The following is a 24265-nucleotide window of genomic DNA, read 5'->3' on the forward strand; positions in this document are numbered from 1 at the left end:
CTGCTAAAGCAATGCTAGCTAATCTTACGCTATCTGTATAAAACTGAGCTGCTAAAGGTAGAATAGCTAATACAAAAGCAGTTTGTATAAAATAAACAAATGCACTTTCTGACTGTGACTTATTTTTTCATTTAGACAGACAGACAGATAGATAGATAGACAATCTACAAATGCAGTTCGTATAAAATTGCTACGCTAAGCTAACTATGCTAGAAATGCACTCTATAAACTTGAGCTGCTAAGCAAGCTAAGATACAAACGCATTCTGAAGCTAGGCTATTTTAGCTCCAAGTGCAGTGTGTATAAAATTGAGCTTCTGAAGCTAAAATAGCTCATCTGCAAAAGCGGTTTGTTTATAGTTTAGCTGCTGAAGCTAAGATAGCTAAGCTGCTAAGTGCAGTTTGTATAAAATTGTGTTGCTGAAACTAAACTTTGTAGACATACTGACTTTTGTCTGTGATTTATTTAGCTGTAATATTTTACAGTTCTACACACACTGTAGAAACACTTATTTTATCCTGCAGGTGTAGTAATATCCAGTACAACCTTATATTTATTATTTAGTATTTATTATTTTAAGGTTTGTGAAACTTATTTAGAAAGATATTTCAGTGAGAATAAATGAAGTTGTTGACTAATAGAAGTTCCATTTCTGTGAGTGTAAAATAGGAGTATATAGTATTACCTACAGAACTACTACCACACCGCTGAGCTGTGACCAAAAGAAAAGTGATACAGCAGCTTAAAAACACACAACTTGCAAAAATGCTGGTTAGATTATTATTGTCTTTATTTGTTTTGGTGTGAATCAGGCACAGAGTATAGCTGATTTTCATCGTGTCAGGTTATATGCATAATGAGAGAGTAGTAGTGGTGCAAATCATGTAAATACAAGTTAAATCGGTTTAGCTTAGCAGTTCCTGTAGAGGTACACAACTTGGTTCATAGAATTATTCATTATATATTATTATTGTTGTTGTTGTTATTATTAAAAGAATGAGTAGAAGCAGTAAGGGTCATTAGAGCTGTGTAACTGTTGGTTTTGATGCAAATGTAGGTTATATATTCATATATTTGCACATTTTTGATGCATTTTTAAAAAGTAATTATTAATCCAAACACAGATGTTTGCTTAGCTAATTCTAAAAATGTAATCTGTACTTTATTTTAGCTTCCTTATCTTTCAAAGGCTCAGAAGTTGCTATTAAATAAAATAAAAAGAAGAAGAAACGGTTGATGCGTGTTCGTCTTCTTAAACTTGGATGGATGATTACAGTTATACAGATTGCTTTTGAGGTTAATGTCACAGGTTGAGGTTACAGCAGAGACTTTCCAGCATTTACTGTTTAACCTCCACAGTTTGCACTACATTACTTGCAAGATTCCAATTAATACAGGATGATGAGGGTCCTGGAAACATCCAAGCTAGGTCATTATATTAGTAGTAAGCTAGCTGCTCTAACTTGGCGTCCCAAACACGCCGTGTACTACATAGCATGGACTACTTTGTACCATAATATGCAGTTTAAACTGCAGCCAAATAATGCAAAATTGTGGATGTTCTGGTATATTTCAAGCATTTCTCCTAATCCGAATAGCCCCGAGCCTAGCCACTGCGGAGGTGCACTTGTCAGTGCGCTCTCAGTGCAGGTCCCAGGCCTGGATAGAAATAGGAGTACAAATTGTGCCAAGTCTGGTATCCAGAAGTTCTCTTTTCTTCTGATGAATTTTGTCTCACAACCATCAATTTTCATTGTCTGTAAGGTATTAATGTCATATTATATGACAGCTTTCTCTAGAACCAGATGACATGTTTGATATTGTGGACGTAACCTCTTCCCAGGAAGGTTGCGACATCTTCCACACAAGGTAAACGCGTCTGTGCTTTAGCTGCTGAAACACTTCTGTACAGAAATGACGGCGTGTGTAATTGCTATAATCTCTAGTTACGTTAAAGAAATATATTGTCGATATCAAAATAATTCAAATCATATTATTTACACCGTTACAAAAAGAGGTCCCAGTCTTGCATGTGAGCATGCTCTTTGCGCTAGATAGCACCTTCAGCTGCAGTTCGACAGGAGGAAAGCAAAGTGCTGCGTGGTGAGAGGAATAAGTAGGTTTTCACACGAAAGAGAGGCTCGAGGTTTCCAGAGTGGTTTCCAAAGTCAGCTTCTTCAAGCGATCACCATTTTATACCCAAATAACCGCCAATTCGCTGATCCATCCCCTAAATCACCTGTACCATTCAGCAAAACTGGACCCAGAGATACATGAAACAAACCAAAAGTGTCTACAGCGTGTATAAAACTAAGACTGTTAATGAAGCAAAACAAGTCAATGTTTCCAGACAAACTAGCATCAATTCTCAGGAGGACAATTTTAGAAAATGGCTTAGACAAATAAGTCCACGCTGCCACGTTCTGGATCCTCATAAACCCTTCTTCGCCTTCCGCGCTTCACATTCCCATCGCTTAGACCCTGAACAGGTTGAGCTGGGGGAGCCGACGGTCTCAGCAGGAAAAGTCTTCAGACTCAGGCGTGGAGGTGGTCGGAGCGAGAACTGACGGACCGTGAGGGGACGGCTGGAGAGCAGGACGGAGACTCGAGGGTGAGAGTGGATCTGGGAGGCTACAGGACGGCTGGGTGGGTCGAGGCGCTGCGCTTACATTCGGGTGGCGTCCTCGTCTGAGAATCGGCCTCTTCTTATCAACAGAGGTGGCCTGAAGGAGCAGAGAAAACAATCGTGGTGTTAAAGAGCATAAACGCTGGTAACAATACTCTTCATTTTTTATCATCCTACAGGGGAAAAATTCAGTCTTGAATTCAAAGAAGACTTTACCTTATCCAGTACATTCCTGGGTGCTGGTAATAGTCCAAAGATCCTGATCTCTGGATGCAAAAGTCTTGTTCGAGCTGAGCAGATAAAAAAAGAACAGCTGAGTCCTGAGACAGTCCATACAGAACCTAAATAAACTGAACTTTGCAGCGCTAATAAAAGCAATCGAATCGTTGACCTTACCGTCATGATGCTAACATCTGGTGTGGTGCTGCTGGTCTTAGGGCTGGTGTTGAAGTGCTTCTTGATCTTCCCTGCCACTGATAACTGGTGCTCGTTCTCTGATAGGCCGTCGTTCTGTAGAGAGACAATGTGTGGTGAGGAACACTAATAATATATCATAGAAAAGATGAATATACTAGGGGCGGTGCTATCTGCGGATGATCGGGGAAATGATTGGCTATGTCTAACACGAACTGTGGCGCGTGAGATACTCACAGTAACCCAGGGATGTTCCAGAACCTGCAGGGCCGTGTATCTCTGATCAGCTTCCACCTGCAGCATGAACGTTATGAGCTCCTGCAAGCACACACACACACACATCCGTTCATTTGCTGTTCCATTTAAACTTCCGACAACACTTTAAATCTAGTGTCTAATTATCCATTTTTATATTAAAGCTGCAGTATGTAAAAGTTTGGGGCAAAACATTGAGCAAAAGTAGAGCATCCAGGGTTCGAACCCCATTGGTGCTATCAGCCAGTCGGGTGTTTACATAATAAACGATACAGCGCAATTCTTGGAATCTTGGGGGAAAAAAGTCCCTGAAAGTCATGAACTGCAGCTTTAACACGTTTACAGCTGCTGTTTTGAGCACAAAGCACATTTTATAATTAGCAAATAACCCAGACTGCATTGTAATAAAACTATTTCTACCAAGCATGTCACAAAAGTGACACAAGACTCATTATATTATACAGAGTATGATATATAAATAACAAGTGAATGATTTCTTTCTGACCAAACAGATCTTTCTTACGCACCTTGGCCGTGTCTGACACGTTGTCCCAGTACGGTAGAGGGAATTCTAACTGACCCAGCAGTATCTGGTCAAACAGAGCCTCCTGGTCGTCTGCGCTTCTGTAAAAATAAACAAAATCGTGTTTATAAGTCACACTAGCAAAGCGAAACACAATCACGTACAGAGCAGACTCGTTCCTGCAGTAAGCACCGGGAGCGGGGATGAGGGGGGGTAATAATGTCCCTGCTTACATAACTTCTGTCTGTTGCACTTCCTACACTGGCTAGCACGCAGCATGCATCATCTATTCAGTATCTACATACAGGATGAAACACGGAGCGTTCCAATGAGCCGACACACAAACAAAAGCTGTACATCTTACTCATCATCATCTTCATTATTCATTTCAAGGTTGTGGTGACAACAGGGCTAGCAAATAAGCCTGGGCTACAATCCCTCCAGCGGGTCCTGGTTCTACCCAGGGGCCTGCTTCCAATCAGCCGTGGCTGTTAGACCTCCAACGAGAGGCATCCAGGAGGCATCCAAACCACCTCAACGGGCTCCTCTTCCAGAATAAAAGTACCATGGTGGCGGCGGAAACTTTCATTTCCAGTTGTCGTACACACAGACGACAGTTTAAAGTAAAAACCCAAATTAATATGCAAAGAAACAAAGAATACAGGCGCTTTAGGAGCAACTTGCTGGCATGGTTTGGGTCCCCATGTAAAATCCTTATCAGATCAAATCAGACCAATCAATACAAAGATATTCTGACCAATCACCTGTTCAATAAGGTGAAACATTTCTATCCTGATGGAATTGGTCACTTCCTGGATGATAATGGCCTGTTCTAATGGGCAAAAGGAGTCACTGAATGGTTACATGAGTAGAAATTTGGTCAATAGAACACCTATGGGAGATCTGATTAGAACCCCTATGGGAGATCTGATTTCTGAACTGATTTTGTTAGAGCTCTCTACCATCATCATCATCTTCATCATGAAAACATGAAGAGCAGATATTGTGGAAGAGCATTGTTCCTTCTCTACGTTATAATATCACAGGCTTGTAGAATTTATAGTGGAAACTTTACAGCAACATTTTGAGATGTGAAACGGAACCTACTTACCCTCGAAAAGGTGGAAAGCCACACAGCAGGATGTATGTAATGACTCCAGCTGCCCAAATATCCACCTTAAGGCCATAACTGCAATAAAATAGAAAGATTAAATATAAATTCGTTCTCATCTAAATAAAAATAATGCACAGCTATGACTTAGTAAGGTACGCCGTCCTTACGGCAACACTGTCCTTTTATTTTGGCCGCAGCTAATGTATGCTTACAGGATCATATAAATGCTCTTAGGGGGTTCATGTATATGACTGTCCAAGAAATGTAACTCGGCTTTATAGAAGCTAACACTCCAAGTTTGAGTCCAAATTTAGATTTATCTCGTTCCCACACATTACTCAGTCGTGGTCATGCATTATTTTTAATTACACCAGCAGAGCTCCATAAAAAACAGATAAAAATGATCATTTTGCACATTTTTTGACCCTATAAATTGCTTTTCTAAGTAATGACGGAAGCTACACTGAATGATCAGAAGCAACGTGTCCAGAATTAATACCAGATCAAAGCCTCACCCGGTCTCTGCGATGATCTCCGGTGCTACATATGTGGGGGTCCCGCAGACAGTGTACAGAGGTCCGTCCACCACTGTGGCCAAGCCGAAGTCTCCCAGCTTCAGGGATTTACTTCCGTCCTGGTGCTCGTACACCTGAACAGGAAACGGGAAACGTGTTCATGCTGCCCAGTGCACTTGTTTCAGAACTGATATGCGAGCTCAAAATTCGCTGACCAGTCAAATGGTAAGTGCCATGTTTGAGGGACCAGTGGTGGCAGCTTGATGGAGTTGGGTTTAAACTTGCAAGCTTATGGTTGCTATTCCATGGCTTTAACCACTAAGCCACCACTGTTCCATCACATCACTGTGTACGGAATTAGTAAACGGTTTGAATGTGAAGGCACGACGTGCTACCATCATTCAGTTCTAATCAGCCACGCTGCCACTCTGACAGGAATATCGAGCCGTAGGGGTCGACGATTTTCCTGAAGTGAGCTCATTAATGTCCTCCGTCTCTCTCTCGCGCTCTTTTTCATTATTAATCATGGTCTGGACCAGTGCAGAGAGTACACACAGTCCACACACTCGTCTGGTGTTAGGATGACGAGTGGTTGAAGGTATTTTGACTGCAGGATGGTGCAGGATGGTAAGTGTCAGGGTGTGAGTCACGCTGCACTTCCTCCGTTACAGACAGATCACACACTTCAGCCCAGAGAGACGACAGGAAGGAACGCGCTCATTAAATCTAACCGTCCTGCAGCAGCTTCCCTCATTTCTACACAGCATAATTCATCATTGTTTCATTCACATATGTAATTATTATTTCCTTCCTTCCTTCCTTCTCCATTTTATTTCCTTTACCTCTTTATTCCTTCCTCTTCGATGTCTTTCTTTTTATCCTCTGAATTCATTCCTTTTTCCTTCTTTCATTCTGTCCGTCCTTCCTTCTATCTCCAGTCTCTTTCCTTTCATTCTTTATATTCCTTCATTCTTCCTTCCATTTTCTCCCTTCATTCCTTCCTTCCATCCTTGCTTCCATCTCCATTCTCTTTCCTTCCATCCTATTCCTTCCTTTCTCCCTTCCTTCTTTCCTTTCATCTATATTTCCTTCCTTATTCTCTATTCTATTTCCTTTCATTCTATATACTTCTTCCTTCCTCCCGTCCTCACTTTCTTCCTTTCTTCTCGTCCAATCTCTTTCTTTTTTGTCCTTTATTTTCCTTCCTTCCATCCTCTCCCTTCCTTCCGTCTTTCCTTCCATCTCCAATCTCTTTCCTTTCATCCTTCATCCTCTATATTCCTTTTTCCTTCCTTTTTTTCTTCCTTCCTGCCTCTATATTCCTTCCTTCTTTTCTCCCTTCCTGCCTCTATATTCCTTCCTTCTGTTCTTCTTTACTTCCTCCTCCAATCTCCTTTCTTCCCTCTTCTATATTCCTTCCTTCCTCTCTTCCATCCTCTTTTCCTTCCTTCCGTCTTTCCATCCTTCCTTCCATCTCCAATCTCTTTTCTTCCTGCCTCTATATTCCTTTCTTCCTCCCTTTCTTCCTTCCTTCCATCGTCTTCTCCCTTCCTTCTGTCCTTCTTTCATTCCTCCTCCAATCTCTTTCCTTCCCTCTTCTATATTCCTTTCTTCATTCCATCTTCTCCCTGCCTTCCGGCTTTCCTTCCTTCTCCTCCAATCTGTTTCCTTTCATCCTTTATGCCCTATATTCATGCTTTCCCTCCTTCTTTTCTCCCTTCCTGCTTTTATATTCCTTCCTTCCGCCTTCTCCTTTACATCTGTCCTTCCTTCCTCCTCTAATCCCTTTCCTTTCATCCTTCATCCTCTGAATTCCTCCCTTCCTTCCTTGCTTCCTTCCTTCCTACTTTCAGCTCCATTTTCCTCCCTCCCTCTGGGTGAAATAATCTTCTTACCAGAAGGTTCTCCGGCTTGATGTCCCGGTGGACGATATTAAGGCTGTGTAGATACTTGATAGCATTGGTCAGGTTGTACAGCATCCCGCTGGCATCCCGCTCCGTGTATCTGGTAGCCGAGGTAATCGCGTCGAACAGATCGCCCCCCTGTGGAAGAGCCAGACACGACAGGACAGTAAATACCAGGAGAGTTTAGAAACCTCTGATCCTAAAAGTTAAAACTGAGTTAAAAGCAGCTTTAACAACATGTGCATGTTATTTATAAACAGGAAGTTTATGGCAGCCTGGTTTTGCCTCCCAGCCGCCTCACAGAGGAGTGTAAGTGGAACAGGGGCTTTATATAGAGCACGGCTGGACGGAGTCGGCGGTTCTGTACAGCCCAGATACTGAATAATATCAGATATCAAACTGTAGAGGTCCTGCAGGATTTCTGGGTTTCTAGATTTTAATATTGTGTCTTCAGCAGCCGCATTTATCCAAAGCGAATTACACTTGTGTCAATGTACAATCCAAGCAATTGAGGGTTAAGAGTCTTGCTCAAGGGTCCAACAGTGGCAACCTGGCATTTCTACTTGATCAGGGACATCACGAGTCAATGACAAAATGAGCAATAAAGGTAAAATAATAAAAAAAGGTCCCTGCACACCTTGACAAGCTCCATGACCAGGTAGAGCTCACTGTACGTGTCCATTTCCTCAATCAGCAGGACAATGTTGGGGTGCTTCACCCTCCGCAGAATGGCCACTTCATTCTGAATCATTTGCTCCTACAAGAGGGAACAAAGACAGGACATTATATTATTATTATGATCATTGTTTCAATATTGTTCAAATTTCTAGCTGTAGAGAGTAAAAGCAACTGAATTTGTGGTGTATATTTATATATTCAACACTTTTTTGCATTACGATGAGCTCTACCACTTGCACCACAGTTACGCTGGCCGAGAAGAGCCCCAGACTAGCACGTACATGATAATCTCTCCGTATTACTTGATCAGACAGTCCTATTGTTATAGCCACAAGGCAGTGATTCCATATCTGGCCTTTTTTCATGGTGAATTGTGTCTGTTTAGTGCCAGGACATGCCAGGCTGGGTGGCACTGATACTAGACGTGACGCAGTATTTGAGTACTGAGTATTGGACTTGACTTGAGTGGAACAGTAGCTCAATTACGTTGCTAATTACTTGGGCGTGGACGTTAGATGACCTCTACTCACTTTGCCTCTGCATTTGCCCTTGTTGATGATCTTGAGAGCGTAGGCCCGGCCCGTGGAGCGCTCCACACACTCGTGCACCACTGCAAAGTTGCCGTCGCCGATCATCCTGCCCACCGTGTACCGGTCCGAGATCGAGGCCGGGACTGCAGGAACTGTGTTCTCCTCCACCGGCTCGGCTGAACGAAAGGAAACCAAACCGTCAGATTCTGATCGACGTGAATCAAGAACCATTTAACAAACCATGAGGGCACCTATCTGTAAGCTTGGTGGACATCCAAGACCCTACACCCAACAGCCTCCACTCTGACAATCTGTGCCCAATAAGTCAAAGGAACGTTTATGAGGTCCAGGCACTGATTCTGGGGGAAAAGGCCCTGCTTCCAATCTGCGTTCCACCCACAAGTGCTTCATGCAGGCTACTGAAACTCCTTCACAAAATAAACGGGGCGTCATTGCTCCCGTATAGATCTGGTCCTCATACCAGACTCGGCACAGTTCCTACGCCGGATGCCCTTCCTGACGTTTTAAAAGCAGGGCTTGGGACCTGCACTGAGAGCGCACTGACAAGTGCCCACCCCCTTTCCAGACATTAGCCAACTGTGTCCAAGCAGACGCCCAACTGGTCAATAGCATCGCTAAGTTTCAAACCTTTGACCCCCAGGTTGGCATACCACCCAATTCAAGTCAAATGTATTTGTATAGCGCTTTTTACAATAGACGTCGTCTCAAAGCAACATTACAGAATCCAGGACCGACAGACCAGAAACCCTTGCTGAGCAAGCCGAGGGTGGCAGTGGCAAAGAAAAACTCACTTAGAATTACAGGAAGAAACCTTGAGAGGAACCAGACTCAGCAGGGCCCCCCATCCTCCTTGGGTGAAGGATCACCGAGTCCCCGGAAGCGTATCATTAATTTTATTCTATAATAATTTTTCTACACATTAGCAGTAGGTGAAGCTGAAGCAAACTAACATTAAAACTTCTGGTCATACAGGTTACATGTTAAATTTGACATGCATGCACGCAGGGTCGAGTGATCAGTCAGGGTGTGTGATGTAGGATTTCGTCACCCCTTACCATCGCTGACGTGCCTGTCACCCTCATCCACGCTGCAGACTTTGGTGGAGGCTAACGAGACGGAGGAGTCGCTCTCTTCTGAGCCCTGAGAAACAAAACCAGCAGTTTATTCATATGCCTGTTATAACCGGTATTAAACTGGTGTAAGTCATGTGCGGTGGAGAAAGACGCTTCGGACACGTCTGGTCTGACAAGTATCAGCGTCTCGAGGTCTCCTCACAGTCGGTTCTATTCTCAAGCAGCCGTTCTCACCTTTAAATCTGAGAAATCTGAGACTCCACACTGAGATGGGGTTGAAGCCCCATGGGCTGCTCGGGGCTGGTTGTCATGACAGCGAGAGGAGAGAAAGGGAAAAGAGACAGCGAGGCGGACGTTCTGTCTGGGATGCAACGAGACCCCTTTGGTGTCAGTGCCGGGGGTAATGGGTACATGCTGAACCGGGCTCTTTGGAAGAGACGGAAAGCGTGGAGTGGAGCGACCCGGTCAGGCTTTGAGGGACGTCTGAGGGTGTGTGTGTCAGGAATAATGAGAACGTCTAGACTTGGACTCGCATTATCATCTGTTCCTACGATAGAACACGCTAGTAGTGTGTGTGTGTGTGTGATGCTCCTGATTGCATTCCGTAACATTTCATTGAGACCGTGGACCACAGTGATGCTGACACAACTCTTGTTGCTATGGAAACTGCAGGTCTGTCAGAGTGAGCATCAGTAATAATATTCAGTCTGTGAGAGACCGAGTGCCCATACAAAGCAATTTCCTGTTTCCTGTCTCTTGGCTTTCCAAATACAATCATTTCCTGTGCTGAGTAACAATATAAGCTGATAAGAGTGTTATAAAAGGACTCGCCGATGCTCTTCCGACCTCTCATAGCTGGGTTTGGTTATATGTTGGTAAGAGTACAATTCATATTAAACCTGGAATATTATTTTAGTGGTGGCATGGTGGGGCAGTGTGTATTGCTGTCATCTCACACCAAGAAGAACCTGGGTTTTATTCCCAAGCTGGGCAAACAGGGCATTTATCAAGGACTACGAATATTCCAAATTTAAGCACCTCAGCCAGAACAATGAAAGTTTTTAATTTTTAATTTTTATTTGTATTACATATTAAATATAGACCTCAAAACTCAGTAGTTCCCTTTAAAAATGAAGCCAAGCCTGACTGTGGGTCCAAGCCAAAATACTAGACCAACTTCCATGTCCCATTTTCTCCAAATTTATTGTAGTCAATCTGTCTTCCGCTGCCGGTGGATCCCTGATTGCAGTCGAGGTGGGTATATCGCTGCTCACGCCTCCTCCGACCCGCGCTTAGCCTTTAGCGGAACCCCTTTTTACCTCTCTATCTGCCAATCAGGGTCCTTACACATCGTTTGAAGACCCCACCCCACATAGTCCGGTCATCCCGCCCTAGCAGAAACGTGTCTGCTCCAGGCACTGGCAATTGTGCCCGCTAGATGGTGCCCAGCCAACCGGTGGCAACGCCGAGTTTCAACCCGAGGAGTTCAGAATCTTGGCACTGGTGTGCTAGTGGAATATACCACTGCGCCACCTGGGCGCTAAAAGTCACCTCTAAACATCATACTAAACAGTCCACAGACTGATGCATTGGCCTCCACTGTATACACAAACCTTATGGATTCGGATCCATTGCATCCATTTACACACATAAACAAACAACATTGTTTTTATTGTTCCTGAAGTAGCAACAAAGGACATGACGTGGTGACATGGTGAGATGGGATCTGATTTCTGTACTGATAAAAATACAGTACGACATAAACGGAATGTAAATCATGCTTCAAATTCATTCACACATAAATGAAACGAACATCAGTGGTGAAGAGAGAAAATAAAACAGAATGAGAGACAAACAAATAAATATACAGTGTACATTGTGTTGTATGATGCAGTGATTCATATATTTAAATAAACTGACTCACAAAAGCACAAATACAAAGCCTATTTCCAGAACATTTGAGACGCTTTCTAAAGAAATGGTTTGATTTCATGAACTGATACCTGCAACACACTTAAAAAAGCTGGGCAGGGGCGTGTTCACCACCGAGTCACATCATCCTTTCTTTTAATTATAGTTTTTATTAATCAAAATCAAAACCATTTTTATTTTGCTTCTGTCCCAACTTTTTGGAGTGTGTTTCAGGAGCCACATTCTATTGTTTTTTTTATATATTTACAAAATACAATCAGGTTTGTCAGTGAAAAGACTAAAACTGTTTTACTTGTACTTTATGTGTCCCAACTTTTCTGGAAATAGTGTTTGTGTCTGTTATCTCTTTATATACACACATACACATAAGATGACAAATGTACATATGAATAAAATAAACACAAATGACTGACACAAAAATAACATAACAATAAATAACATTTTGCATTTTAAATCAAATACAGTGACATGAATGACAGTAAATGAGCAAACATACACACACACACACACACACTTATAGGATGAGCATGATACTCAACAGATAACGATTAAAAGTCGGCCATGATTTGATCAACATGACTGGAATGTAATGTAAAAAAATTTAAAAACTCTGGACAGGTCGCCAGTCCATCACAGGGCAAACACACACACACACACACACACACACACACACACACACACACACACACACACACACACTCATATCTAGGGGGACTTTAGTATCTTACCCACACAGACACGGGGAGAACATGCAAACCCCACAGAGAAAGGACCCAGGATTAGCTACCCACGAGCCACTGTGCCGCCTTTGTGTTAAGTTGTTTACATTATTTAGACCTATAAAAGCTATACGCTCTTACATTAGTATCATACCATTATGTAACGTAAACATAACGGAGGAAGATCTTCACATCTTCATCAGTGGATTGATTGGTACCTAACACCTCTGCCCTCAGCATTCATTAGAAAGAGAGAGACATTTTTAGGGTTTAAACCAAATCCCAATCCTTTTTACTACAGGAAATTAAATTCCTATTTTATTTCTTTGAAGAGTTTCACAGCACAGGACGTAAAAAGCGAATCCAGCTCTGCTCTGATGTCTGACTCACCCGAACCGGAATAAAGCAGGAACATTTTGTTCTGGGGTGCAGTGCTTTCTGGAGGAGCGTTCTCTCCATTCACAATTCACAGAACAGAGTCTGACCTACTTATGCGGCGCGTGGCTTTGAAGCCATCAGGATTCTGTCTTGCGTCGAGCTAATCGTCATAAGTCTCCAGAATTTTCTCTGGAGGGCGGCAGGAGGCAAGAACGATGGAGCAGAGGAGCGATCTCTGTCGTATTAAAGTGCACTGGGATAATCCCGTGTCAAGCGCTTTTCCAGTGATAACACATCACCAGGAATATGTGAGGTGAATATAAACACTTGTGTTTCTAAGAGTCGCTGCAAATTCCATTTCCAATTCAGGTCCATTAGAACATTTAGATTTTTACATTTACATTTTATCCAAAGCAACTTACAGAACTGTGACAGTATTTTGTCTAAGCAATTGAGGGTTAAGGGCCTTGCTCAAGGGCCCAACAGTGGCAAACTGGCAGTGGTGAGGGTTGAATCAGCAATCTACTGATTACTAGTCCAGTACCTTAACCGCTAGGTTACAACTTCCCTAGACAACTCATGTGAGGACATTAAACTGAAGCGGCGCAGCCCACATTTGTGAGCTGAAGCGAGTACACAGTGGAGAACGTTCTAGGTCTTTTGGACCTCTAATCTAATGTTGTGTTTAATCCAACTGGTAAACTTTACAGTCAAAACTGACCATCACTAGGCTTGAGCTCACATGGACTAATCTGCACCAGATATGGCAGACTGGTCACCAATCGCCATCGGAAAAAGTAACAAGGATTAGTATTAAGTCTGTATTGGGTTTAGGTAACCTATCAATGCATGATCATTGGTTGATAAAGCAGGACTGGACACATCTTTAGCCCTGCACACTCATAAACAACGGGAATTATGAGTGGAATTAGTGTGGCCAGTAAAACCCGACACTCCTGTTGAGTTGCGTGCTCAGACTAACACCACCAATCACTATAAAACGATGTTAATAAAGGCAGAGATCCTCCACAATGTACAAATCTGCAGGTTTTCAGACATGGATCCTGAGTGTTTGATCCCATTGCAAAGTTTTCCCCAATATTAACTTCCCTTCAACTGAGTGTGTGCGAGTTTTGTGCTGGTCTTGTTCTTTTCCTAGGAACACATAAGGACCGTGTTACTGAAGGCTGCAAAGGAGAAAAGATCACCTTGTCTATACAAAAGAGGCCTGTGGTGAAGTGAAGTGTGTGGTGTGTATGTTCATACCTTGTGCTTCTTGAGACTGCCTGGACTGGTTGGAGAGGGGCAGGGAGACTTTGTGGAGTGCAGCGTCGAAACCTGGCTGGCTGGACTTCCATTGACTGGGAGAAAAGAAAAGTATTTTACTGTACTGACCAGGTAGAATTCCAAAATACAGCCGATAATCCTCAATGGATTCTGGTTCAGTGTCTAACCTGCTCAGTACTGTCCACTCTTAATCTACTGTGTTGATGTTGATACTCAAGTTAACCTTTAGGTTGTCGAGATAGCATCCTGGCTAATCCCTCTGCAAACAGTTCTCATATACTACATTTACTTAGACCTGGTCTAAAACCTACTTAAACTACGCTATCAAGGCGGCCGTAGCCATGAGTTGAACATTGGGAGGTCCTGCCATTGTAAACCATGATGGGAACACTGGCAGATCCTAAAATACACAAAGCTTGTGAGAGTATGTTTATTTATGGGGGGTCTTGTGTTATTACAGTAAAATTCATAGTGCTAACCACAATCCACATCCTATCAAAGATCTTATTTAGGACTTGTAGCCTCTTGGGCACCTACATGTGAGATTGTGATAACTTAAACCAGCTTGAACTTTAAGTAGCTTCTCTTTAAAACAAGACAAACTGTGCAGTGTAGGCGACATTCACACATGTATACACAAACTATTCAACCCAGCTTCAGTAAACGCTTGTCTCCTCATTTTTTGCTGTAACATTGAAAACAAGTCCTATATAATATGGCAGTTTGAGCCACAGTAACAGGAGTACAAAAATAAAGACACATCACCCGCACAAATTCGCCCACACTGCCTCTACCCACGCTCTGAAATCCAAACCGATCCAACACTCCCACTAACTATTTACTACTAACCAGTACAGGACGTGTACAAAGAAGCCAGCTAATCCACACACAGTCATGATCTGACACTACTTAGCTTTACCTGCAGCACTGAAGACCGATCAAATCAGCCAAATGCAGTGTTGCACATCTTGCTACAACAGAAGACTGAAAGAGCGACCTGATAATACAGCACATCATAAAAATAATCCAATAAGCCAAGCGCCGAGCTGTGGTAAAGGGTGACACATGAAATTTTGAAAACGGAGAAAACGGACCAGTGTCACATTGCATGAATGTAACTATAATAAAGCAAATTTAATGTTTCTGATGTGAACGAGCAGCGAACCACAAATAAACCAGCATTATGAATGAAACAGCAGCAAAGACGGCGTGTGGGCTGGAATTAATGAAGAGCTAATGTTAGAAAACAGCCAAGAACTGACACTCCAGCCTAATAAACTGTACAGAGATGTGTCAGGAGGTTTGCCTGACCTGGATATCAAACCGTACAGTAGAAGAGCCGAAGCGAACACACAGATTTTTGTTTTAAATGACTGGTTTGATCCTATGATGGATATTTTCTTTTTATATATTATGAAGCATGAGGTTACAGTGTATTTAGTGCACATGACTTTTCCCGTCTAGTTATATTCATGAGTAACAACAACTCCTACAAGAACAATATCATTTGTGGGGGAGATTGTGGGTTTGAATCCTTGCTCTGCTATGCTGCCACTGTTGGACCCTTGAGCAAGGCCCTTAAGCCTATCAGCTCCAGGGGTGCTCTGACCCGATATGTGGGGAAACAATGTTCATTGTACTGTATAGAGTATCTGTATCTGTATATATAACAAATCAAACCATTCCACCTGCCTTAGATCATCAACAACATGAATTACATGAATCATATTAATAACAACAATAATAAATGTTATTTTATTATTACTGGTGTTGTTTTACAAACCATTAATCTACAGGTTCTGAAGGCACACAATGGCTAATCACAAAAATGGAATAAAATATATGAAAGCCCCTCATATATAAACATTAATAGACCTGAATTAATCTTGTACAACTGTTACAATGCTCCAGTGGCAAATCAATGAATTAAAGCATCATCAGCTCTTATTATTATTATTTTAATAAGTAACAAATGTATTCCTCCATCCTACTCACATAAGAAAACTGGTTTAAATGGTCTCCCATATAAATCGGATGATAATCCCATAACAAGACGTTCCCAAACCCAGCAGTACCAGTATAACCGGAGAATAAAAACGCTGGTGAACCTTAAAATCCTGAAAATAATCCTGATTCGGGTGGAAGCAACTCCTGTAAAGAGTCTAAATGATTACCTTCGAACTGCAGCATGCTGAAGAAGGAGACACAGTGCTGGATGAATGTTAATCCCACAGAGGAGAAGAGAAGCGGTACTCACACTGTTACTGAGCGCTCAGCCTCCGCTCAGGATGAATGAACCGAGTAGGCGGGGCTAAACGGCCGCCGCTGACGTGCGCTGAGGCTGGGCGCATGCGCACCGCGCTCTCCTGCTGTAGGAGGCGCGGGTGTAGCAGAGCGGATTCAGCTTCCTCAGATACTCGGTAGCGCAAATATGGTGGGTAGCGCAAAAAAAGAGGAAAAAACAAATATGCTGCCGTAATTACGCACACGTAAGCGATTAGGACTGAAATAGTAAACAGTTTACCACGGCATTTGTCACAGAATTTGTCCAAAAATACCCAGTCTGGACCAAATAACAGAACCAGCACATGACAGAATCTTTCTTTAGGAGTCAATAAATATCTTCAAAGCCAATTAGAATCATACTCTCTGAATTCTGAACACATTTTATGAGATCTGACAATTAACACAAGCAACATGGAGCCAAATAGTGAATCCCTAAACTGCAGGTGCATTAACCATAAAACTGGGAAAAGGAGAGCAATCCTAGCAGTCAGCATCAGCAACAAGAAGCAGGCACACAAAGGACACCATGCCACAAAAATACAACCACACATGGGCTTTTTCTATTGTATAGGCAATAGAGAGGGCGGTTGTAGCCTAGCGGTTAAGGTACTGGACTAGTAATCAAAAGGTTGCTGCTGTTGGGCCCTTGAGTAAGGCCCTCAACTCTTAATTGCTCAGACTGTATACTGTCACTCTACTGTAAGTCACTTTGGATAAAGGTGTCTGCTAAATGAGGAAAATGTAAACGCATTGCACTGTGATCTGTGGATATACCATATAAATACAGACTCTCACATCCCCATCTCACCTCATGAACCTTGAATCCCCTCAATACACTGCACAGCTGTACCTTAAAATAAATGCTGCTACTACTAAATACACTGCATAATCGCACCTTGGTATGACTGCTGCTACTTTTTGCTGCCTTAGTTTCTTAGTATATACAAAGTTTTATTCTGTTTTATGTATATACAGTACATATACTCATAATTGACATTCGGAGAACAAGCAAAGTAAGAATTTCATTGTACAGTGTACCTGCTGTTTCTTCTCTGCACATGACAATAAAACTCCTGAATCTATGTTATTAAAACACTGACCCCACATGTAGTAGTTGTTTCCACGGCTAAGTGACCTGTACAGTACATGAGCACTCATGCTAAACGTGGTTACACTTCCTGACCAGGGACCATGTGTCCCGAAGCAGGCAGAGAAACGATGCAGAATGTTGATTAGGACAAATGCAGTCGTCACAGATTCACCACTGCAAGCGCCATATTAAAAACCCCATAGTGAAAACACTAATACAAACTTACAACACAACAGCAGCCAGGCAGAAGTAAACATTTGACATTAACTGTCAGTGAGCACCTCAATGAACCAGTCTTAACAAAAATGGTTTTCCGCTATATTTCACGAAGCTGGAATTCATGACTGAGCTGTCATTAGTGAACTATCTGCCCCAAAAATGCATAGCTTGGTGTATGGAGCACACAAGCTCGTAGCCATGAACTGAACATCCCTGCAATTAATAACAGATGGAACACTGACGGATCCTAAAATTATGCAGTGATAGTAAGTGGAAGATGTTTGTTTATCATTTTACATCAGCATATTGAGGGGACAATTTGAGCATATCCGAATATTATGGGGGACTTTTGACTCCCCTCAAATATATATTGTGGTTACGGCCTTGATTACGTTGTTCGGACAGATTCACCATTAAAAATATAAAACCTAAAATGAATAAACAACTGGGTCCGTTATTTTCTTGAATGAACTCAGTTTTGCAGCTGATTTATGCAGTAGAAATATTATTTTAAGTTAACAAGCTGATATGAATTGTTTTTGCTCTTTAAATCAACCTAAATATGTTTCACATATTTACATACAGTACAATTGAATACAGCACAATATTCAAATAATTTTAATTAATAAATAAATAAAATAAATAAATAATAAATAAAAGGTGTATAATACACCTGCTGGTAAATCATTTTAATTCCCAGTTTGAGGAATCAGTTTCAACACCGAGCAGCGCTTTAACCTGCTTGTTGTATAGGTAATACAATAAAACAGTAAATGTAAAGCATGACAGAACACGAGTTGTTGGTACCCGACAATAGCAGTGTTGTGCATTGCTGATTGCTCATTAGTGAAGGTAATGTCCCTGCAAAATAACAGCACTGCAGTACATTGTTTATTAGCTCATTAGAAAAGGTAATATCCCAGCAAAATTAATAATTAGCTGCTAAACTATTAAGCTAATCCATTTAAAGCTCTCTCATTAAAACAAAGACTTCTAGCCACTTGCCGTCGTACTGCAGCGCTGCTGCCAGAGTAAATCACCCGACCTGAGACCTGACTGAAATACATGGAAATGACCATGGACAAAAGTATTAGGACACCTTGTTTAATTTTCTTTAATTGATGCATTTCCGCCACAGCAGTTGCTAACAGCTCGGTGTCCTGCTCAAGAGTCCTGACCTCAGCCGCACTTAACAGCTCTGGGATAAACTGGAACACCTACATCAGTGCCCAGCCGTACAAATGCTGTCATCTTTTGACTGAATGGGCACAAATTTTCATACCCAGATAAACTTCAAAGTCCAATGAGAAGCTCCTCAGAAGCTGTTGTTCGACACGCTCATGGTCAGGCATCCAAATACTTTTGGCAAACTTTAAACTGCATACTGATTGGAGTAGGTTTAGCCGAAATAAACACAGTATGTCTATTTAAATACAACCATAACTTGGTTAAAAACCAGGTTTGACGTCGTCGTTACTGTAATTCTGTACTAGTAGGTTGTTTGTGAGTAATCGGCATGACTAAAGATGGCAGGTAGCAGTGCCCATAAAGAACATGGCACCCCTGCTGGCATTATGTCATGATTACATATTCGGTGTGTGCCGTGTGTTTATCACGTCTCAGACATGCGCGCCTGTAGTAAGTGACTTGTTACAGGACTGATACTGAAGTGAGATTATGATTGAGCCTCAGAAGCTCAGAAGTTGCTGATTTTAAATATGAACTGTGTGTGTGTGTGTGTGTGTCCAAGAAAGACATGGGTGGTGAAGCATACTCATGGGCACCATCTGTGGCACCCTGTTAATTTGATGCGAGTGATGCATTCACAGTCAGACCTCGCGGTGTTATTTTGGGTCAGTGCCCCGTGCTCTCTCTGAGCGTCCTGGTGTAAAAGCCTAGAACAGAGATGAGCTCCGTCACCCCCCCTTGGCATGAGTCGTGCCGTGTGTGTCCCCCACAACCATCTGGAATGTGTTCCAGGGCGACACATTTAGATTCAGAAACACTTACGGTAGCAGCGTCTGAGAAAGATCCAGTGTGGGTTTATAACTGTGGGTCGTTCATTTATTCGTATTGTTACTAATTGCTTCATCCTGGTTGGGGTCGCAGTGGTTTTGGTGCCACATGGTAATACTAGGGTGTGAGAAAACAGCTTTAAAAGGTGGAAGACAGCCAAAGTACCCTGGAAAACCCTTGGACCTCGTTTATAAAATGGCTGGTTGAAGTAATTTCTTGTATGGGTTTCATAAACATTTGCAGCATTTAGTGGACGCCTTTATCCAAAGCAATCTACAACTATGTCTGAATACAATTTGAGCAATTGAGGGTTAAAGATCTTGCTCAGGGGTCCAACAGAGGTAACTTTGCAATGGTAGGGCTTGAACCAGCATCCTTCTGATACTAGTCCAGTATCTTAACCACTGAGCAACCACTGCTCTTAAAAATCATATTGAAGGGTGTCAAGATGTTGGACTTTGGACTAGATCTGTTTAGACATGGTTTTGACTTGAACCTGAACCTGTAATAAACCTCCAATCTCACTAAAATTGAATCCCAAACAATCCCAAATTGCTTTTTATTAATTCCGTCCCAGCTATTCCATGATATTAGCTGGTGTTTGTGAATATTACACAACTTACAGTGTTCCGCTCAAGATTTTTGTATACTACTATATTGATTTGTCTACTAGATTAATGTCGACTATATTGTATAACGCTCATTATTTATTCGTCCTGCACTAGTAAACACTACATTTACATCACACAAGATGCAGAATCAACGTGTGTGTTTACCACGTTACATATTGCCTACACCCACTTGCATTACTTCTATAGGTGCTAAACCACAGCAACATTATTTATTACAGTATAAATAAAAACATACCTTACAGCCAAATCCTAAAGAGCGTAACTGGTCTACTCTGAGGGTGGAAGGGACGACATTCCTGTCTGAAGTTGTTATAGACATGAATTAACTTAGAATTTAGTTCACATTCTCAATCTTGAATTGGTCGTGTTGTTCACTGTTCTCGTAGCATCTCTAGCATTTAGCTTGGCTTAGCGTCATTGTTTACTGTAGCGTTCATGATAATAATATAATAAGTCTGGCTTTGGTGAAGGGTGTTTTTATTTCGAAGCTTTACATCTTGTATCATACGTTCACTGTAAATAAACCGCACCAGTGTTCGTAATCTTGTGTCTAAGTGTGTTTCGTTACATAAACTGCCTAGTGGGTAAGGTACTGGACTAGTAGCCAAAAGGTCGCTGGTTCAAGGTTGTCACTGTTGGGCCCTTGAGCAGGAATAAGGAATTATATAAAATGTGGACACACTCCTAAATCTGGAAAGGCTCTCCACAACATCCCTTAACCCTCAGTTGCTATATTCTGTCACTGTACTGTAAGTCGCTTTGGATAAAAGGCGTCTGCTAAATGCCTAAAATGTAAATGTTTGATTTATTTTGTAGTAAGTCTCATAAAATGAAGAATGTGAAAGAGTTTTGTTAAATTAATTAAAATCAGTAACCCAAAATGGAGCTAATCATTAAAATTTCCATGTTCAGGACATCTTTAAGATGTAAGAACTCTAATTTGAAGTAAAATACAGCAGCTAATAAAACTCTGTAGACTTGGAACACAGTGTGATAGACCGAGAGGAGACAGACGGCACAGCGGAGGTGCAAATTAAAGTGGGAACGAGAAACAGTTCATATTTTAAGAAATCTTAATTTGAGGTTCTTAATTGCTCTGAATCGAGCGAGTCAAACTGTGTAAAAAAAAACACACAACAGGACACCACAGAGTCCGCGCTTCACTCACACAGACGGTCTGTGTACGTCTGGTCCGTCTGGTGTGAACAAAGCAGTTCGATACACACCAGACGAGTGGCGCTCGGTCAACAAAGCCGGTTTCCGGCTCTCCTGCCAAAACAGGAAGCCATGTCTATATATGGGCATGACTATTGTCTCCAAGGCGCCAGCTTCCTCGGCTCACGTTGCCATGGCAACCCCCCACGAGCTGCGTCTGGGCCGGCTAAGCATCTTCGGCTGGCGCGATTTAAATCAATCGCATCTCACACACACACCTGTCTACAGGATCTGTCCAATTTACAGATGTAAATATAGGTGTGAATAAGACGAGTCAAGCCACAGTTATATCTGGTGAGTCAACAGACTGAAACCAAACCACATTTTAAGTGAGATTCCAAACTGTGGGAAGGGAACTTCAGACAGCGTAGGGAGTAATGGTTCATCACTACTCAGAAAGTCGACAGTAAAATTTACCTATCAAGCATGGCGTGTGTTGCAGGTTAAGACAGCACAGAAGAGCCTAAAGGGTCTGTGTGAAAACCTTGTGATCTCTCTACATAGACGCATTTCCCATCATCCTACACTCCCGAGAAGAGGGTGTGTCTAAATTCTTAAATTTAGATCCCTTAAATGCTCCTACTGAGGCGCCTTAATTCTGAGTGATGATCTGACTGAATGACGAGGGAGCGTCCGACGCCTCCTCAGCGCTGAAGGCAATCCCAGCATTCAGTGCGGCACAACTTCTCTCACAAAAAACGACAAACATGGTGGACGAATCGATGCGGAGCAACCAACTGAGTTCTTTCCACATGTAAATAAATCCTCATTGATGTTTAATTTGTATATAGGTGTGATTATACAAGTGTTGTTTATTTGTAAATTGGGGCATCAGGGACAGTTTAAGCGTTTGGTACACGGAGGGAGCCGTTAGCTGGCGTGCTAGCGGGTTGTACCGCCTGAGGCTAACTGTGTTAGCTTAGTAAGCTAAAACTGCAGTGGCATAATTGGTGTATCTCTGTCTAAGTACAGCGTCTAAATAACCTGATTATGAGCTCCATGTGTTATTAGAATCCTCTCTACTGAGGCAGCTCACGAGGTTTTCAGACAGACCAAATATGGTTGCACGGCACTCTGAATGAAAGGATTATTCCAACAGATATAACATGATTAGTGAGTAGTAAGACTTATGTGCATGATTATTTAATACAATTCTCTTTTTCACACAATCATACATTATTAATACATTAAAATAATCACTGTGTATTTCACCCCCATTGCAGCAAACGTATTATTTTCATAATTCAAGCCACACCATGCAAGATAAAATCATCCAGACACTCAGAAGCTAAGCTAACATCACTTGGGTCTCAGATTGTTTTTAATGCAGATGTTATCTGCAAGATTGAGTCACAAGCCCACACCCCTTTACTCACTCTTTTGGGTTTGTCTGAGTCACCCTCTCTAACCCTTTTATAACTCTTTATTCCTCTTTCACAACCTCCGTGTTTTTCTCCGCATCCCCTCCACCGATCCCCCGACCACTTACTCTTCATCTCGTCGCTCTTTAGATGCCCCTTGTGAATAAGTGAGGAACTATTTTCATGCGCTTCTACCCAGACAGCCTGCGCCGGTCCCTGCAGATCCGCTGTTGTGTAACGTTGCATAAGGTGCTGCGAGCATCTTTGATGCGACGTTTGATCTATAAAAATCTACTTTTTGTTCCGCCTGCTCCTGTATTTAGTTACTGACAAAGCGGATCTGGTCCTCATACCATACTTTTTCTATCCGGGCCTTGGACCTGCACTGATGAGCGCACTGACGAGTGCACCTTCCAACCGCTAGGCTAGACATTTATGTCCGATTATGTCCGTGCGGACCCCCCGGCTTATAGAACCGCTGAGATTCGAACCTCGGATACCTGGATCTAAGCAGTGCTGAAATAGCAGACTTTACCGCTGTACCACCCAAGCGCCAAATCATCGACCGATTCAACTGCAATACATGCAGTGAATTTAATTTAAGGTAAATACGAGTGATCTTCAAAAAGTTTCCTCACTTTTATATTGTGGTTATAAGCCGTGAGGGTGGGAGGAGGAGGAATCGGGCGTGTCTGAGAGACGCTTATAGTCCGGATTTAACATCATCTGATTTCCACCTTGGGCAACACGGTGGCTCGGTGGGTAGCACTGTCACCTCACAGCAAGAGGGTCCTGGGTTCGATCCCCAGGCAGGGTGGTCCAGGTCCTTTCTGTGTGGAGTTTGCATGTTCTCCCTGTGTCTGCGTGGGTTTCCTCCGGGAGCTCCGGTTTTCTCACACAGTCCAAAAACATGCAGTCAGGCCCTATATTGAGAATTGCCCTATATGTGTGTGTATGTGTGTCTGCCCTGTGATGAACCGACGCCTTGTCCAGGGTGTTACTGTGTGCCCCCGCGACCCTAATTGGATAAGCGGTTAGAAAAGTGAGTGATTTCCACTTTTTTGGACGCAGCGGCGCATCAGTGGCTACGCGCTCGACCAAAACCATTTTTTGCTGGTATGATGCTGGGAAAAATGCATCGGCAGGCGACTGTGTAGAAAAGTGATTTTATTTGATTTTAAAAAAGTGTCAAAACTCATTGAAGAACCCTCGTATATAATAAAGAAAACAACTACTCTATAAGAAATGTGAGCTTCAACAGACAGTAGATATATTTCCCCTTATAACACACAAACATAGCCGTTACCTGAGCCGACAGGTGACTTGCTGCATCGGGCCTGTATCATGTTCCTGGGAGACGCTCGGCTTAACAGATTCCTTCCATACGAGGAGGATTTCATCAGTTTGCACTCTGTTACCACCCAAAAAAAACAGAACATACAATTATTTACAAATACCTGATCTAACCTGTAGTTAC

The 24265-nt window shown here is 42.4% G+C and overlaps 1 protein-coding gene across 4 annotated transcripts in view; it reads right to left on the bottom strand.

The window, feature by feature from the left end:
• Window positions 1-772: 772 nt before the first annotated feature.
• Window positions 773-24265, bottom strand: part of dclk1a (doublecortin-like kinase 1a) — a 38311-nt gene continuing 14818 nt past the window's right edge. Inside the window, exons 5-17 of one of the 4 annotated variants that reach the window (XM_063014793.1) lie at window positions 24095-24199; window positions 13949-14043; window positions 9636-9720; window positions 8560-8735; window positions 7989-8108; window positions 7343-7489; window positions 5448-5581; window positions 4930-5007; window positions 3823-3919; window positions 3278-3358; window positions 3023-3136; window positions 2843-2916; window positions 773-2723 (exon numbers count right to left, since the gene is read on the bottom strand). In XM_063014793.1, coding sequence (XP_062870863.1) covers window positions 2666-2723; window positions 2843-2916; window positions 3023-3136; window positions 3278-3358; window positions 3823-3919; window positions 4930-5007; window positions 5448-5581; window positions 7343-7489; window positions 7989-8108; window positions 8560-8735; window positions 9636-9720; window positions 13949-14043; window positions 24095-24199 — 1364 coding nt within the window. In that variant the 3' untranslated portion in view covers window positions 773-2665. Of the gene's footprint in view, window positions 2724-2842; window positions 2917-3022; window positions 3137-3277; window positions 3359-3822; window positions 3920-4929; window positions 5008-5447; window positions 5582-7342; window positions 7490-7988; window positions 8109-8559; window positions 8736-9635; window positions 9721-13948; window positions 14044-15964; window positions 16034-16143; window positions 16216-24094; window positions 24200-24265 lie in introns of those variants that run through there. The other 3 variants (XM_063014796.1, XM_063014794.1, XM_063014797.1) reach the window with 3 other exon arrangements.

The sequence above is a fragment of the Trichomycterus rosablanca genome, chromosome 18 (genome assembly GCF_030014385.1).
Source record: "Trichomycterus rosablanca isolate fTriRos1 chromosome 18, fTriRos1.hap1, whole genome shotgun sequence".
NCBI lineage: Eukaryota > Metazoa > Chordata > Actinopteri > Siluriformes > Trichomycteridae > Trichomycterus > Trichomycterus rosablanca.